General features: G+C 38.3%; 1 protein-coding gene across 2 annotated transcripts; it reads left to right on the top strand.

The window, feature by feature from the left end:
• The first annotated feature begins 396 nt into the window (after positions 1-396).
• On the top strand, positions 397-17,278 carry nr1h5 (nuclear receptor subfamily 1, group H, member 5). Of its 2 annotated transcripts, none has more exons than XM_082188590.1 (11): positions 397-961; positions 7,628-7,766; positions 11,152-11,505; positions 13,422-13,562; positions 13,710-13,852; positions 13,968-14,066; positions 14,157-14,241; positions 14,321-14,437; positions 16,105-16,200; positions 16,358-16,471; positions 16,859-17,278. In XM_082188590.1, the coding sequence occupies exons 2-11, from the start codon at positions 7,670-7,672 to the stop codon at positions 17,068-17,070; spliced, it is 1,458 nt and encodes a 485-aa protein (XP_082044716.1). In that variant the 5' UTR covers positions 397-961; positions 7,628-7,669; the 3' UTR covers positions 17,071-17,278. The 2 variants fall into 2 exon arrangements, with proteins under 2 accessions (XP_082044716.1, XP_082044717.1); XM_082188591.1 differs by having other exon boundaries at positions 398-961; positions 13,971-14,066.
• The last annotated feature ends 1,793 nt before the right edge of the window (positions 17,279-19,071 follow it).

The raw sequence follows: 19,071 nt of genomic DNA, 5'->3' as shown, positions 1-19,071 counted from the left end.
AAATACTACCTATTTACTCAACTCACTAGTTTTCAAAACTTGAATCTCTGACACATTTTTTTCATTTCAGGAAGAACCTTGGCTCCTCATTCTACCCCATGGTTCATATCAGCAGCCCTGTTGTTCCTGGAAAAACACATCTATGTTGTTTTTCCTCATTACAACAGTCGCTGTCATTAGTATCCTGTGAGTTAAGAGCATTAGGGATGGATCTGCAACCCGCAGAATGTCCCCTCTGCCCCCAGTTAAGGACATAAAGGGCCCACCCATGGAGCAGAAGAGAGTTTGGGGTCTCTCTCTCTCTGTGTGTGTGTGTGAGAGAGAGAGACAGATAAGGGGATCTTGAGTTGCGTGCGTCCAGCTGAATTGTGTAGTGACACGTGGGAGTTAGTCGGGGTGGTTGTGAAACCCGGGCTGAGCAAGTACGTTCTCTGAGCGGCAGGAAGAACGGAGAGATAGTGAGCGCTCATCCATCAGTTAGATGAACTAGGGCTGTTTATAAACACTGGGCTGCTGGGAATGTTCTAATGAGCCCACTGTTTCACGTAGTGCATGTCCAGAAATCACTCATTATATCACTTAAACAGCTCCTCGCTCCCATCACGGCCCTCTCAGATTTTGTTCAACAGGTTCAAACTTTTAGATATCCATTCCTAACTTTTACGCTGACAGTGAGGTTGATCTTCAAAGCTCTCGTTGCCCTCATCACGGTTGCAGGACAGTGTTAAACTGTCCTTTTTTTGTGTATTATCGACTTTGTGTGCCCCCGTCTTTAAACTCACACACATAGTGGTGTGTTTGAATTTATGGTTTGCGTTGGAGGGACGCACTGTTTGTTTTGCGCATGTGTGTTCCAGTGTGTGCTTGGCAAGTGCTGGACGTCAGGGGCTGAACTGCTGTCAACATCACAAATGCAAGAGGCACATCAAGCTGAGATCCAGCACACGCAACATCAGCACTGGTGAGTACACAAAATCTGATTTCTCTAGAAACTGTACCAGTCGAAAGGATCGTTAAATGCTTAAAATATCAATACTTCCATAGGAATTTCTGGTTACACTTTATTTTAAGGTGACGTAGTTATATTGTACTTACTCAAATAAGTGAGCAATATTAATTAACAACACGTACTTACTATAGAGTTATTGTTAGGGTTTGGTTAAGTTAAGTTTAGTAATTATGCATAATTTACCATTATTACTATAGTAAGTACATGTAGTAATGTGTAACTATGTCACCTTAAAATAAAGTGTTTCCGAATTTCTTCACAAGAATTAAAAAACAAAAACAAACTATATTTATAAAGGATTATTTGGACCGCATCGTAAAGGAAAAGCAGCCAGTAAGTGTCCAGCATACATGAAGTCTGCTTTGTTTAAAAAGCATCCTAGGATGCACCTCATGAAGTTGGTTCAAAATATATGAGTTTTTATTTGTTAAGTGTGACATTTTCTCATACTACCATTTCGTGTTCAATTCAGTGTCGATGACTTTCTATTTTTCTAAAATGTGGATATTAGTAATAATAAAACTATGAGTGAATGTGTGCATGCATCAGGCCTATATTGAGAGGAATAATTTTGATTAGTTAGTATATTAATATTTATTATGTAGTCTACCATTCAATTGTTTGGAGTATATAAGTTTTTTTTTAATAAAAATCTCTTATGCTCACTGAGGTTACATTTATTTGATCAAAAATACAGTGAAAACAGTAATATTGTAAAATATCAATACAGTTTAAAATAACTCTTTTCTATTTAAATATATATTTAAAAAAAAGTATTTTATTTCTGTGAAGCAAAGCTGAATTTTCAGCATCATTACTCCAGTCTTCAGTGTCACATGATCCTTCAGAAATAATTCTAATATGCTGATTTGCTGCTCAAGAAACATTTCTGATTATTATCAATGTTAAAAACCGTTGTGCTGCTTAATATTTTTGTGGAAACTGTGACCAATATTTTCCATGATTCTTTGATGAATAGAAAGTTCAAAAGAACAGTGTTTATTTGAAATAGAAACCTTATGTAACAATGTAAAAGTCTTTACTGTAATTTTTGGCCAATTAAATGTCTTTGTTGAAAAAAAATTATACATTTATTTTAAATTAAATATACTGACCCTAAACTTTTTAACAGTAGTGTATTTAGACTAAACATTCAACAATAACACAATGCATAAAATAACTCTTTAAGTGAGAAGGATATTTTGTTGAGTTGAACAAAGGTCCATGAATGTTTTGAAGTTTTGTAAATCACGTTATACCTTTCCAACTTCCTTTGCTAAGTAACTACTTTTTTTTTTTTTTTTTTTTTGTCTAGTTCACTCTCACACAACAAACATCATTATCTTTAGTTCTTGGGTTTGTTGGGTCAATGTGAACATGACAGTTCTGTTTCCCAACATTATAAATCCAACAGACAACTTAAGAATGTTTGAAATGTTGGCATTTGTTGAGCAGTCATTTAGACACAGAAGCTCCTTCACAGAAGTCAACACCACTGACAGAAGTCAAAGAGAAGTTGCCATTTGATCAATATACACTGTTTTTAATAGAATAGACTGCTTCAATTGTGTTATCTATGCAGATACCATTGAGATAGTTGAGTTGACCAGCCTTACGTCAGTCTGTCGTGATCACCTACATTCAAAACATTACAAGCACTTCTGGACTTTAGTCCAAAACCCCCCAAACTGTCCCTGCACAAGGCCGTCTAATCCAAGAGTCCTGTTTCCTGCTTAAATCTGTAAACACAGCCTGGCTACAAACAGATAGCTAACATCAAATAACATAACAGATGGATAAACGAAGATATGCTGGTAAAAATAGTGGATGCAGTGCTTTGTGGATGTTTCTAGATGTATAACATGATGGTTCACCATCTTCTAATGCAAACTGTTCTCTCACGCAAAACCTTCATTCAACACTCTTAAAAATAAAGGTTCTTTATAGGCATCAAAGGTCCCATGAAGAACCTTTAACATCCATGGAACCTTTCCATTCCACAAAAGGTGCTTTAAAGTGGAAAAAGGTTCTTCACACTAAGACAAAAAAGGGTTCTTTTGAGAACTGTTCACTAAAAAGGTTATTTTAGGAACCAAAAATGGTTCTTCTATTGCAGGGTTTTTTAAACTGGGGTCCGGGGATGCCAAGGGGACCGCAAGAGAGTGCTGGGGGTCCGTGAAAAATGTAGAGAAAAACATTATGAAAATTTATTATTTAGCTAATGCTTTTGATTTAAAAAATATATTTTTTAATTTAAATAATACACAATTTGATACAAAGCCCCTAAAGAGACAAAAATATGAGATGGGAGGAATTATATGTCAATGATTTTGCACTCTCTCGCAAAATGTTTGTGTTTCCCTGAGAAAACAATGTTTTGCGAGCAAACACATACTGCATTTTCTCAGGAAACGCAAAAGTTTTCACGAGTGAAACTCGTAGTTTCTCAGGGGAACGCAACGCAAAGTTTCTCAGGGGAATTCAAACGTTTTGCGAGCGAACGCACAGTTTCTCAGGGGAACGCTGACGTTTTGTGAGCAAACTCAAAGTTTCTCAGGGGAACGCAAAGTTTCTCAGGGGAATTCAAACGTTTCACGAGCGAACGCACAGTTTCTCAGGGGAACGCTAACGTTTTGTGAGCAAACTCAAAGTTTCTCAGGGGAACGCAACGCAAAGTTTCTCAGGGGAACGCAACGCAAAGTTTCTCAGGGGAACGCAAAGTTTTGCGAGCGAACGCACAGTTTCTCAGGGGAACGAAACGCAAAGTTTCTCAGGGGAATTCAAACGTTTTGCGAGCGAACTCAAAGTTTCTCAGGGGAACGCAACGCAAAGTTTTTCAGGGGAACACAAACGTTTTGAGAGCGAACGCACAGTTTCTCAGGGGAACGCAACGCAAAGTTTGTCAGGGGAACACAAACGTTTTGAGAGCGAACGCACAGTTTCTCAGGGGAACGCAAAGTTTGTCAGGGGAACACAAACGTTATGAGAGCGAACGCACAGTTTCTCAGGGGAACGCACAGTTTCTCAGGGGAACGCAAATGTTTTCCGAGCGAACGCAAAGTTTCTCAGGGGAACACAAACGTTTTGAGAGCGAACGCACAGTTTCTCAGGGGAACACAAACGTTTTCCGAGCGAACGCAAAGTTTCTCAGGGGAACACAAACGTTTTGCGAGCGAACTCAAAGTTTCTCAGGGGAACGCAACGCAAAGTTTATCAGGGGAACATAAATGTTTTGAGAGCGAACGCACAGTTTCTCAGGGGAACGCAAAGTTTGTCAGGGGAACGCAAACGTTTTGAGAGCGAACGCACAGTTTCTCAGGGGAACACAAACGTTTGTCAGGGGAACACAAACGTTTTGAGAGCGAACGCACAGTTTCTCATGGGAACGCACAGTTTCTCAGGGGAACGCAAACGTTTTGAGAGCGAACGCACAGTTTCTCAGGGGAACGCACAGTTTCTCAGGGGAACACAGACATTTTGAGAGCGAACGCACAGTTTCTCAGGGGAACACAAACGTTTTGAGAGTGAACGCACAGTTTCTCAGGGGAACACAAACGTTTTGAGAGCGAACGCACAGTTTCTCAGGGGAACGCAAACGTTTTCCGAGCGAACGCAAAGTTTCTCAGGGGAACACAAACGTTTTCCGAGCGAACGCAAAGTTTCTCAGGGGAACGCAAATGTTTTCCGAGCGAACGCACAGTTTCTCAGAGGAACGCAAACGTTTTGTGAGTGAACTCAAAGTTTCTCAAGGGAACGCAACGCAAAGTTTCTCAGGGGAATGCAAAGTTTTGCGAGCGAACGCACAGTTTCTCAGGGGAACGCAACGCAAAGTTTCTCAGGGGAACACAAACGTTTTGCGAGCGAACGCACAGTTTCTCAGGGGAACGCAAACGTTTTGTGAGCGAACTCAAAGTTTCTCAAGGGAACGCAACGCAAAATTTCTCAGGGGAATGCAAAGTTTTGCGAGCGAACTCAAAGTTTCTCAGGGGAACGCAACGCAAAGTTTCTCAGGGGAACACAAACGTTTTGAGAGCGAACGCACAGTTTCTCAGGGGAACGCAAACGTATTCCGAGCGAACGCAAAGTTTCTCAGGGGAACGCAAACGTTTTCCGAGCGAACGCAAAGTTTTTGGGTGAACACAAATGTTTTGCGAACGAATGCAAAGTTTGTCAGGGGAACGCAAAAGTTTTAAAATATATTTTTATTCCACCACCATATCCCTTTCTTTAGGGGCTCTGTAATTTGATAAATAAAAACGTTGATTTAAATAAATAAATAAATAGATAAAATAAGTACAATAATAATCTAAGTACAGTGTTTTAGTAAGTAGAAAAAAATTCATTGTCGTTGACAGAAACAGAAATATTTTCCAAATAAGTTTAGACGCTCATAGTATACATTTATATATGAAAATACATTCCTCACATGAGGATGATCATATTTTGGGGTCTGTGGTCTAAAAGATTGGAAACCCCTGTTAGCAACGCTGTGGAAATAAAACAACTTTTTGAAACCCTTATTTTTCTGAGTCAACAATTGTTATGATATACTAAAGGCATGTTTATTTATGTAGTTGCTATTTATACTCTTGGGAAAACTGTGAAAAATGAATGAGTGTTCAAACTCATTGGAGTTTTGCTCCCTCTAACCTCATCTGGGATGAAACCATCCATGGGGTTTAAAGAAGGTCGTTTTGTTAATCGTGCACATTTTTTTAAAGTAAAAAACCCAGTCATTGTGATGGATGGCATGGGAGTGATAGCAAAAATTTCCCTCCCTTGGGTCTCAGAGGCACTAATGATATCTAAATTTCGACACTGCGAAACCGAGGTCAGCCTCTTTGAGATGCTACCACAATAACGCCATAGAGGATGTTCTATGTCAGCGCAACAAGCAGGATACAAGAGGGTACGTGTGAGCATCCATGTCATAATTTAAGGGTTTTTCAGGAAAGCCCGCCCCCTTCAAGGGGTCTAAAGTATATCGGGTGGGAAGGTTAGAGTCCTGCAGTCCTCAATCTTTTCAATGTCAAAGATTAACTGCATGACAAACAGAGCCGTGGCAAACACTGCGTGTATAAACACTCCCTAAAGCTCTGGAGATGAGCTGGATGTCACTCTGTCATTCCTCTTGGGAAACAGAGAGCGACCCACATTGCCACAAAGAACACAAAGTCAAAGTGAATGAGAACAGAAGGAATAATAGTTCAGAGAACATAGGTGAATATTTGAAAGATATTGAATAGTGCATGATCAGTCATGTATTTTTTTTGTCCTCAGCATTAAAAATAATTTAGTATAAGGTTCTGGAAATTAAAATATTGAGCATTATAGAGAACTCATGGGTCATGCAGGTGATGTTTGAACTTTGGATGATTGTTCAAAGCATTAATAGATAAAAAGTGCTTCTGAAATCAGTTATTTTATATTGGAGTATTATTTCACAATATTAGTTTTTATTCAAATAAATGCTGCCTTGGTGAGCAAAAGAGACATCTTTTAAAACATTTAAAAAAATCTTACTCACAGCAAAAACTTTTGAAAAGTATATACATAATACATGTTTTCACTCATATATTTGCAGTATTGCAGCATGTAAGTAAAACCTGTGCTAAATATTACCGTATCTGCTATTTATTGTTGCAGACAAAAATCTGCATTGTTGTGAACATTGACTTAATTGACAATAAGTCTGATAACATAAACGAAACAAAAAATGTGTCACTTGATTTTTTTTTAACTAGTCTGTTCACACAGCCACCCATATTGCTTCCATGAACATGCAATTCTTGAAGAATTCAGAGTAAATCTCTAAATGATGACTGTGATTTTGTGTTTCTGATGTGTTCACAAATGCTACTTGTTGAAAGCTTTTAGAATTCTTATGTATCCTGCTAATACTAAAATGAGTAACTTGCATTTAACTATATTATAGCCTTTTTTTTTTTTTGCGAAAAACAAATGCATTTAACACTTCTGCTGTAGCATTTGTGCTATGGTACTGATGCAGCGTTGGATATTCAGAATGGTAGCACTTGTTTTATCCTTTGGATTAATTGCTTCTACTTCCATTAATTGCTTCTAAGTGTCTTCTGAATGAATAATTCAACGTAATCCTGCACCAGTTTCTGGGTAAGAAATTTGCTTCCAGTGGGTGTCAAGTAAAAAGCCAAAACAGTTAATTTAAAAACATTTGATACTAGTTTTGGATCCAGTATGGCTCTTTAAAGTGTGTTGCAGGTCTTTTTTTGAGTTACTGGTCAAAGGTACGAGTTTAGGTCAGCTACAGGCCAAACCTGTTGAGAGCGATTGGGACAGACTACTCTTTGTGAGGCCTTTTCTGTGAAACTCGTGCCAGAGCAGCTGTTCGGACACATGGGCCTCATCTCACGTTTTATTCTCACAGTCAATGCTCTTCAGATCCTCTCAAAACCCCAGAGGAGCACAGACTGAGATCTCTGCAGCCTTCACTGTGTTCTGTCATAACCTTTTCGTGACAGTGATGCCTAAAATAGCTCATATTTCTCTGGGGTTGGAGCGCTTGCTGAAGAAATGTTTGAAAGCAGTGGATTACGATCCTCAAGTAGGGTGAATGAAAGTTTTTGTGCTCTTTTATAGGTCCAGATATTCTCTGTGAAGAGCAAGAATCCAACTGATCCAATGAGAGAGGGCACAGATCCTGAGATAAGCATGTCAGTCGGAGGCTACCTTTCCGCATCAGACACGTTTGACATCACAGAGCCACCGCAGTACTACGGTAAGATTTCACTTTATTATAGAAATCAACATATTTATACACTGCCCGGACAAAAGAAAGTTGCTGTTTAGATTTAATTAGGCACATTCTTAAGAGTCTGTGATTGGATTATTCTGATTGCATCCTTCTGTCTCGAAAGACAATGTAATCTGCGTCTTTGGGTCTCTAGACATTTGAGTTACATCGCCTGCTGCGACTAGAGCCTGATTCGTGAAAGACATGTTCTGTTGCAATTACTGCAAGTGAAGATCCTGCCTGTCTCTGTGTATGTTGGGTCTGTTCTCTGTCGTCTGCGCTCTCTCCTCTCTACCCACTGGTGCTCTCTACTCTTTTCGCTAATTTCGATGCCTAGTTATACGGCGAGCCTCCATCCATCGCATTCTATGGCTGCTTCTTCCAAGTCGTCTGGATTGATGTTGCTCATCTTTAGGTCTTGTTTACACACATCTTTATAGCAGAGTACAGGCCTACCTACTGGCCTGGAGCCAGTGGCAGGTTCGCTGTACAGCAGGTCTTTAGGCATTCGGCCGGTGTTCATGCGGCTGACATGACCGAGCCAGCACAGACGTCTCTGGGTGAGTAAAGCAAACATACTAGGTAACGCCGCCTGTGCAGGAAACATTTTTGTTTGGAACGTGGTCCTGCCAGGAGATGCCCAAAATCCTTCTTAAATTATGTAGATGGAAGACATTGAGTCTGCGTTCTTGGTAGGAATATAGAGTCCATGTTTCGCTGCTGTAGAGCAGTGTAAGTATGCAGGCTTGATAAACCTTCATCTTGGTTGGTGTTGATTGCAAATGGCTAATAAAGTGAACTGAACTGATTGTTAACATGGAATTATCCCAGATCCTCTTTGCAAGGCGAGCCATTGATGTTGCAGCCTTTCAAATCTGTATGTTCAGCTCAGCTTCCAGAGAAAGATTGCTGGAAATAGTAGAGCCGAGGTACGTGTAATTCTCCACCACCTCAATGGTGAAGTCACCAGTAGAGATTCTGGAACATTATTGCAGTGATTATTATGTATCTAGCATGTTATATGTTTGGCAACCGTTCTTCTAACCCTAATTGGTTGAGTGTGTAGCTTGTCAATATAAGATATAGATGGAAATAACATCACAACATTTATTTCCATCAAGAGGTGCATCATTTTTTGGTCAATATCCTGTATTGACAATGCAAGAGTCAAGCCCTCTATAAAGTCTCCTCCAGCACATCCCAAAGACTTTCAATGAATTTAAGGTCAGGACTCATTCATGTGTGAAAATGATTCTTCATGCTCCCTCCCAACCATTCTTTCACAATTTGAGCCTGATGAATCTGGGCATTGTCATCCTGGAATATGGCCATGATGTGTCTTCCAACATGGTTGATTAAGAAAAGCTACACACTCAATTAGGGTTAGAAGAACTGTTGCCAAACATATCACCTGCTAGAAACATAAAAATCACTGCAATAATGATCCAATCATAGACTCTTAAGCTTTTGCCTATTTAAATCCAAACAGCAACTTTTTTATCTTGGCTGGGCAGTGTATAATATAATTTGTATAATTTATATAATTTGTTTAGGTAACTGAAATAACTCTTAAATGAAAGTTAAAAGCTGAACTAAAATAAAATAAATAACTTAAATAACTTAAAATATTACCAATATTGCCTTGTTAACTGAAGTTGAAGTACTTAAATGACTAAAACTGAATTATAGCTAGGTAGAATTATTTAAAGAAAACAAAAATGACAAAAGCACATTACTAAGAAAATTACTTAAACTAAAATTAAAATTGAAGATTCAAAAATAAAACGTATTTCAAAATATTAATAAATACTATAATAGAATAAAAATAATAGCCTACTATTTTTTATGCCACTATATCCGCAATTTAAAAAATAATACATGTGTAATATGTATCAAGCTTTCCAGGACACATGGAGCCTTCATTTATATAATGTTGCGTAGAAACATCCTACATTTGATCTTACGATCATTTCTCAAATGTGTAAGTGTGATTCAGTGAACGAACATACGCACAAAAAACCAAGCCTTGTAAACGCCACCTAATGAATGTCATCAACATATCACCAGTCAACATCCAAATCCTTTACTTGAGAATGGCGAGCAGCAAGAATTGCTTAGATTTCCAAATACCTGCAGTACTCCCAACTTTCTGCCACTTTCTGAAAACGTTCCACTTTAAAGACCATTTTATAAAAATGAACGTTGTTGTGGATTTTAGCATAAGCACAAAGTTCAAATCTGTATGTGCACGTTTTTAGTAGCATTTTTAGTGCTGTCCAAATAAAAAATAAAAAATTTCCTCTGACCACTCAGGACAATTTCCCAGCAAACACCAGGGTTTTCTGGTTAATTTGAACACTGATAAAAAGGATTTGTAAATTGCATGAAACACAAATGTTTTAGCTAACTTACTATTTAAAATAAACTACATGAATAATTACTTAAAACTGGATGCCATCACTGATGTTGTGTCGGTCATGTGACTGATCACGTATTCACAGTGGTTTGTCTCCGTCATTCCCATTCATTAAATGTCATCTGAAAGTCCAAAATTATTATTTCACAGACATCGCCTTGAGAAACAATTACTGTCCGAATTACTGTCCGAAAATTTTCAGTTTCGTTTTGTCATTTAATTCACTGTGGTGTCTCCAAAGCCAGTCAATGCTAGTATTTTAGCAAAGCTTCTCACCAACATGAATGTTTATGAAGAACTCCAGTGGTTTACAAACAGATACTAGCTCCGGAAAGTTATGCTGAAACGGGACATAAAACATCTGTGAGAAAAACAGAATTGAAGGCCAGTAAAGAGACCACCACACAGCAGAAGGATATTTATGAATGACATGGAAAAACAGATATGAATTCGCTGGAATTGGTTTGATAAAATGTGTTTTACTCAAATATAAAAAGAATTCTCATGTGAAATATTTTTTCTTGCTTATTGTCACAATTATTTCTGAAGTGTCCGTTAAAAATGGGGGAAAAATGTCTTGTGCAGATGTGCTTCAGAAATGCTGCCAACTGTGACGTGATTCCTCTATGGGGGAACTCAAATCTAAAATCCATCTTCATAACCTTCCCTCTGACAGAAAAAACACCAGGAAGGCTCAATTCTGTACGGTTATAAAACCTCCATAAGCTACAAAGCAAATAACAACCATAAACAAAACTTTAACTTCAGCTGCATCCTGTTTCCAGAGACAGAAAAGATTCAAAAGGTCTTGCTCTGTTTTTTTTTTTTTTATTACGTCCCAATGGCCTCATAAAAGTCATTAGGTAATTCAAGAATCATGTGAAAAAGAAACATTTCTTGTGAAACATTTTCAATCATTTCATTCATCAAGATGTTCTCCTATCCTTGCTGCAGATGTTCTCGTGGATCCACTGAGCTGCTCTTACCAAGAACCGGATCTACAAAGTCCTCTCTATGGGCAGCAGCCGTTCAGCCCCGTTAATGTGCAGTTCTCCATGTATGGAGCGCCAAACGTTCAAGCATGCAACCCGCCGTACCCCTACAGCCATCAGTGCTCTGAGTACATCTGTGAGCCCGAGATGGAGGTCCAAAGCCCAACAAGAGGCAGCATTATTGGTCTTCCAGTGCTGAAAAGGCCCAGGATGGGCCATGGAGCTCGAGTAAAAGGCCAGGATGAGCTGTGTGTGGTGTGTGGAGATAAAGCCTCGGGATATCACTACAATGCCCTCACCTGTGAGGGATGCAAAGGTTGGCTGCTCAAAAACTGCAGTACTGAATTTAAGGACAACATTAAAGGGATAGTTCACTTTGAAATTAATTTTTGGTATGTTTTAGCTTACCTCAAGGGCAACCAAGACGTAGGTGTCTTTTTTTCCGCAGTAGTTTCAATTTTGATATTTTTAGGTCAAACCGTTCTTGTCTGTCAGTCATAATGCAGGTCTATGGTCATTATCTCAAAACACAAGCATAGAGTCCAAATTAAAACAATTCCCCGTCGTCCAAATTAAACAATTCCCCATCGTAAGTACACATTGATGGCCTAAGACACGAAACGAGCGGTTTGTGTGAGAAAACGAACAGTATTTATATCGTTTTTACCTCTTATACACAGCCATGTCGAAGTGATCTGATCTGACGTGTGCGCAGACTGGTGCATAGATATATACACACTAGATGTCGCCTTGTCTACGGCAGTTCATTGGAACGAATGTCTTTAAGGCGACATCTAGTGTATATATCTATGCACCAGTCTGCGTACACGTCAGATCAGATCACTTCGACATGGCTGCGTATAAGAGGTAAAAACTATATAAATACTGTTCGTTTTCTCACACAAACTGCTCGTTTCGTGTCTTAGGCCATCAATGTGTACTTACGATGGGGAATTGTTTAATTTGGACGACGGGGAATTGTTTTAATTTGGACTCTGTGCTTGTGTTTTGAGATAATGACCATCGACCTGCATTATATAACTGACAGACAAGAACGGTTTGACCTAAAAATATCAAAATTGAAACTACTGCGGAAAAAAAGACACCTACATCTTGGATGCCCTTGATGTAAGCTAAAACATACCAAAAATTTATTTCAAAGTGAACTATCCCTTTAAAGATAGTTCACCCAAAAAAATATTTTGTTTTCATCTACATCAATTATTTAGTTAAAAAAGTAAAAAATATTAGAATTTAACCTGTAGTTTCGCTTTAGAAGAAATTGATTAATCCACTGGGTTTGTATGGATTACCGTCATGATCGCTGCGTCAACCAAGCGGCACCCATTCACTTGCATCAGATCCTGCATTCAATCCTGCATTTCAGGATTATTTTCCTGAAAATCTTAGTTTGTGTTTATCTTAAGAAAGAAAGTCTTAAACATCGGGGATGGAATGAGGGTGAGTAAATGATGAGAGAATTTTAATTATTGGGTGAATTATCCCTTTAATCCTTGATACATTTCTTGAATTTATTTACTAGTGTACAAAATCCGTATTTGAAAGATTCTGTGAAATGGCTTGACAAGCAGTTTTCTTTTGATGTGTTGACATATTTCCTTTTAAAACAGGAAATCGAGTGGGGTAATATCAAAGCGCTTGTCCCTTAAAAAGCCAATAACAATGAAACAAGATTTACTTGCTATTGATAGTTGCTTGGATATATCCAAGGCAAGTCTGTTTCCCTGGACAAGAAATTTTAAGTACATAAATTACCATTCAAAGGTTTGAGGTTAGTAATTTATTTATTTGGGAAATAAATGAATACTTTTGTTTAGCAAGGAGGCATTAAATTGATCAAAATACTGAAAAAATGCATAACTTTTTCCACAAAAATATTAAGCAGCACAACTGTTTTTAACATTATTATCAATAATAAATGTTTCTCTAGCAGCAAATCAGCATATTAGACTGATTTCTGAAGGATCATGTGACACTGAAGACTGGAGTAATGATGCTGAAAATTCAGCTTTGCTTCACAGGAATAAATTAAATTTTTAAATATATTAAAATAGAAAACTTCTTTTAAATTGTAAGTATTTTCCACAATTTTACTGTTTTTACTGTATTTTTTATCAAATAAATGCAGATAAGAGACTTCTTTCAAAACCACTGAAAACATTTTACTGACCCCAAACTTTTGAACAGTAGTGTATATCTCTCTTGGTTTAGGTTTCTTCAGACGCAGCGTGACTAAAAAGGCCGTGTACCGCTGCAAAAGTGGTGGAAGCTGCGAGATGGACATGTACATGCGGAGAAAGTGTCAGGACTGCAGACTACGCAAATGCAGAGCCGTCGGGATGCTGGCAGAGTGTGAGATTGACGTAAAACCTTCTAGACTGATTTAAATCTTTACGTGTTGCTTTGAGTCAGTCATTTCTGGGAATCTGAGACAGATGTTGCTTTGCAGAAAACAGTCTTATTGGATGTTGAGTTGATGTTACTGGTCCTTTTTGTCAGGTCTGCTTACAGAAGTGCAATGCCAGTCGAAGAGACTGAGGAAGGGCTACAAGAACAGAGGACACAACGGGTCAACAGGAAGAGCTGAAGATGACTACTCTGAAAACAGAAGCGTCTCGTCCACCAGCAGATTCACCACACGGGTAAAATCCTCTCGCGTTATTTAGCTTTTCCAAGCATGAAATTGGAGATTTAGCAAGATTTGAAGCCTGTGTTAGAAATTCAGAACAAGTTTCTTATCTTCAAAAATACTGTTAGCAGGTATCATCTAGTTTCTCCAGAGAGCAGAGATGCATTCTCAATAGAATTGTTGAGGCTTATCGTAGGTACATAATTCAAGACAACACGCACTGCCCGGTATGTCAAAGAAGTTTGTTTCTTTTTTTATTAACAATGCAATAGAAATACTGCCCATAATATAAGATATCATTCTATTTCTTTCCCCAGGTGCCTCTGTGGTCAAGTTTAACAAATACAGATATGACTCCTCCTCAGACGGAGAAGCTTTTGCAATTTTTGAGGAGTGTACCTGGTCAGTTTCCTTCCACTTCTCTCAGATCACACCCCACACATGTCTAAATAAAACTAATTTGTGGTCATCTGTTGTTTAGGGTTTGAGCTTTTGGATAGTTCTGACCAGAACACACTTCTGTCCAGCTCTTCAGTTGAAGTCATGTTCCTACTCTTAGCTCAGCAGTTCTCAGAGAACCCCACTAGTGTTAGCACTGGTAATGACATATATTATCACACAACCTGCTTGTTAAATCTGATGTCACGAGTCTCAGTTTTTGGGTCCAAATGCTCTATCAGATCCCAAAAGCAAACAACAAACTGTTCATAAATATGTTGCAAAAAAGGTTACAAAAGGGGGTTTTCGCAACAATGTCATAGAAAAACCATTTTGGGTTCCCCCAAAAAAACCTTTCGGTCAACAGGGCCAGTTGCATAAACGTAGTCCTGGGTTTCACAGACAGAGCTTAGATTAAAGCTGCCGTCGGCAACATTTTTTTGATCATATTCAGTGTAATCGACACTATAATCCGACAGAACAACATAAATAAGGTGGTTTTAGAAAAAAACCCGAGCTTCTAACTCCACCTGGAGCGTGTTATTTGTTTTGCAAAAATCCAGCGCTCCCGCTTCATCAGGTCCAATCAGCGCAGGGGGGTGTGAGATCTGACTGTCAATCACAGGTCGTGCACACGCCACAGATCCCCCCTCACTCGCGCACGTTAATATCACATGCACACGCCACGCCTGAAGTTCGCCTGGAGATTGTATGAAGCGTGATGGCGGAGAGAAAATCTACTAACAAGCTTCCAATTCCTCAGTTATTGCTATCTATGGATAGATTAGCCAGGGCAGCCTACCTCCGAGTCCATGGTGTTGATAGATGCTGACGAGACGGACGCGTTCACAGAAAATCAGGTACACACGCACAGTGACGCACTGACGAGCACGACCTCGATGGGAGGGTGCTCGCTGGTAGTGGGGAGGGGCATGAGAGTTGTAAACATTCAAAATTTTGGCTAATCGACCCAATCTGCCAGACTTGCCGACGGCAGCTTTAAGACAGAATTAGCCTTAGTTCAAATAGGACATTTCAGTAGGTTTTATAAACATGCCTTAGAATTTTTTATATTTTTTTTATATACATTATGTGCATCTAGAGACAAAACAATGGCACCTAGTCTTGGACTAGTCTTAAGCCTGGTCTGTGAAACCAGGGGTTAGTGCCTCAAGAACTAGTCTGACCATCTAGCAGTTAGACAAGGGTCTAAGTAGTCTTATTTTTCGATATCAAATTAGACCAATCTATCTATTTTTTTATTGAACAATCTTAAAGATTTTTTTTTTAAGAATAACTTGACTGTGTCTAAGCACTAAGCAGTTTATGCAACTGGCCCCAGTTCTTAAAAGATTTTTTTTCTCTGTGTAAAGAATATTTTTCTATATATATTCCACTATAAAAAGAAACTTTTGTGCAATGGAAAGGTTCAGTGGATGTAAAAAGTTCTTCATGGAATCATCAATGCCAGGAAAAAAAAGAACCTTTATTTTTAAGAGTGTATTCACTCATGATGTGCTGTAATACTACTGAAAAATTCTTACCATTATCTCCTTAGCAACTTTTCAATTGGACAGACACTGATTCATCTTTTACGAATGATTAAAATATTGGTGTCCGGAACAACTTGAGTGTTTAAAAGCTTAGTTTTGAAGTGTACAATGCACAATGAACGTCTGTTGAGTTAATATTATCAATTGAAACGGGGTAGAGGTTTGGACCCGGAAACAGTCTCAATTTAACAAGCGGATTAGATGCATTATTTTGTTCTCAACAACTCAAAACATTATGGATCATTTATGACTCACTGATGTTTTCTATCACCAGCTTTATACCCAGCAAATTCAAATAACTCAAATCCAGATTGGGCAAAAACTTTAGAGTCCAAGACTGGGAACAGCCACAGGATACTGACACACTCAGGTGATCTATGATGCAAAGCGATAATCATAGTAGGAAAATATCACATTACATGCAGTGACAAATCCAATGTGACAACAACTTTTTAAACAATATAATGATGATACATCAAATTTATTGTCTATGCTAGGCTAATGTTGTGATTTTTATCTCTGATCAGGGTTGAATGATGAGCTCTTGAGATCTGTGGTAAATTTCCTCCACAGTATGGTGACTATTGCGGTAACCGAGGCTGAATATGCACTTCTAACGGCGACGGCAGTGTTGTGCTCAGGTTTGTGCATTATGATTACCACAATTGTGACTCATTTCCATGTGAACTTCCACATGATGTAACTGTATTCAGAACATTCATTTATAGGTCGAAAAGCAAATGACATAACTTTCGTGCACCAACGGGCCTGGCTATTTGTAACTTGAATGTGCGAGGCTCCCGGTGTCATTATTTTACCTGTACAAAGACAGATGCTGTTTTATATTGCAAACTGATATTTGTTATCATATTATTTTAATTTATTATAGTAGTCAAAAACACACTGTTTGTTTGTAGAGAAAATAGCTAATGGCTAATGAATCCAAAGTCTCACACATTTAAAGAAAATATCTTACGTCCACTGTGGATGTTTCAAATGACTACCTTTTGTTTCCTGTTGCCAAGCAGACAGGCCATCTCTTCGTGCGGTGAGCTGTGTTGAGAACTTACAGGAGTTTGTTTTGGAGCTCCTGTCCCGGGCTTGCTGCTGCTATAGTCAGGGGACGGCACAGGACCCGCGACGCTTCGCCAGGCTCCTGGGACGACTGACGGAGCTGAGAACACTACGACACAACCACCTCACCCTTCTCCCACAGCAACCCTGGGACATGCAGTCCTGAGACAACCTTCAGAAAGAGAGATTTATGACATCTAATTTCTGTTGCAATACACTTTTAATTTTTGCCCAAAACAATATCCCAGGTCAATGTACTGTAGGTTACCCATGAACAAACATAGTTTAGTTTAAAAAAAAGAAAGAAGAAAAAAAGTAAGCCTCATGATGTGATGTTTTCTTATATGCATTAAATAAAAAAATTATTTTGTGTTTTTTTGCATTTCATTCATGGTATACATATCAACTTAATGTGGATCTGAAAATTACTAAATGAACAGAATATGTAATAATTTGCTCATGCCCATTTAGATTTTAAACCAAGTGAATTTTGATTTACCTTTGCTAATTGTGTTATACGATTTACTACGTTTTGAATCCAAAATGTAATTTACATTATCCGCGCAGGACCAAAGCAGTGCGTGGTTGGGGTTTATTTGTCAACAAAAAAAAAACACAAAATAGTTTTATCCTTTATAGATATATTATTAATGATATATCTATTCAAATAGAAGCCTTATATGAAATGACTTTTGCTCAGTCTATCACGTGAGTAAAGCAGCTCAGGTAATCTGCTTTGGTTTATGATTCAAAAGTAGTATACTGTAGTAAGTTAAGTTTTAGAATACATAATCTCTTGCAATTTTGCTTGGTTTATTGCAATATTCAGGACTTGAACCCAGGTCCTTTTGCTGTCACTGGTGCCCAAATAGGTGCATGACAAATAATCGTCTCACTTTATATTTAAGGCTGGAAATTAACCTTGGCTAATGTTTCAATATGTAACATTCTCGCCCAACCATTTAGAAGATACCGTTCCACAAACAGGAAAAGTCAACCATTCATTTGTAACCGTTTTTAATCTTTAAAGTCTGTCTGGCATCCTACCCTCAAGTTTTATCAGGCATTCAAATAAAGCCGGTGTTGGCAATCTGTCATACGAAAGCCATAGTAAGACCTGCCACTAATTTCCCTATGACCACAAATACAGAAGAAATATAATTTGAATGTTTGAATGAATGTTTAACTTTTCAAATTTTAAACTGAAACCGTTTGAACATTAGTCGGCTTGCCAAGTTACAGAGATACACGGCAACGGTTTTTCTTTTGCGTGGATCAGATCATCTTCCAGCCATTTAAAGGACCAGCAAGAATTGACAATGTATTCACCTTATTATGGAAGACAAATCATACTGAACATGTTCTTCAATCACAAATACTGACTCTCTGCTGCCCCCTACAAGTACACACACACAGAGAGAGAGAGAGAGAGAGAGAGAGAGAGAGAGAGAGAGAGAGAGAGAGAGAGAGAGAGAGAGAGAGAGAGAGAGAGAGATCACAAAATGTCAGTAAATCTTGAGGCACCAACAAAACTTTGCAATAAAATATAGCCTAATTTCGATTACTGGTCAACGTTTCTTATGTTCCTTAATTAAACATCTTCCAGCCATTTAAAGGACCAACAAGAATTTTGACAATGTATTCACCTTATTATGGAAGACAAATCATACTGAACATGTTCTTCAATAACCAATACTGACTCTCTGCTGCCCCCTACAAGTACACACACACACACACACACACACACACACACACACAGACAGAGAGAGAGAGAGATCACAACATTTCAGCAAATCTTGAGGCACCAACAAAACTTTGGAATAAAATATAGCCTAATTTCGATTACTGGTCAACGTTTCTAATGTTCCTTAATTAAACATCTACCTCGTGACCTCACACAAGATGCAAGTTTGAGCAGCTTAAATCATTTTCAAATAATTACACATTTATCACCTTACGTCATCTTGAAAATATAAAATGTGTCAATATTGCTGTTGAAAATAAAGACAAAAATATTAGAGCGGCATATGATTTTGGACCTTTTGCTGCCTTCACGTGTTATAGTAATTATCGTAAATACGAGTTTCCTAGTCGGAAACAGGCCCACTCATGTAACTAGTAAACTCGGAGATCATTTTGTTACCCGAGTTTCCGAGTTGAAAAAGTA

The sequence above is a fragment of the Leuciscus leuciscus genome (assembly GCF_965113295.1).
Source record: "Leuciscus leuciscus genome assembly, chromosome: 13".
Taxonomy (NCBI): Eukaryota; Metazoa; Chordata; class Actinopteri; order Cypriniformes; family Leuciscidae; genus Leuciscus; species Leuciscus leuciscus.
Note: the sequence above shows the minus strand (reverse complement) of the source record. Positions and strands in the feature narration are given on the sequence as shown.

Excerpts from the sequence above, each read along its gene's own strand:
- nr1h5 (XM_082188590.1), top strand. The coding sequence starts at position 7,670 with ATGAGAGAGGGCACAGATCCTGAGATAAGCATGTCAGTCGGAGGCTAC. Across the intron at positions 7,767-11,151 it reads AGAGCCACCGCAGTACTACG|ATGTTCTCGTGGATCCACTG; the intron begins GTAAGATTTCAC and ends TCCTTGCTGCAG. Across the intron at positions 16,472-16,858 it reads GACGGCAGTGTTGTGCTCAG|ACAGGCCATCTCTTCGTGCG; the intron begins GTTTGTGCATTA and ends GTTGCCAAGCAG.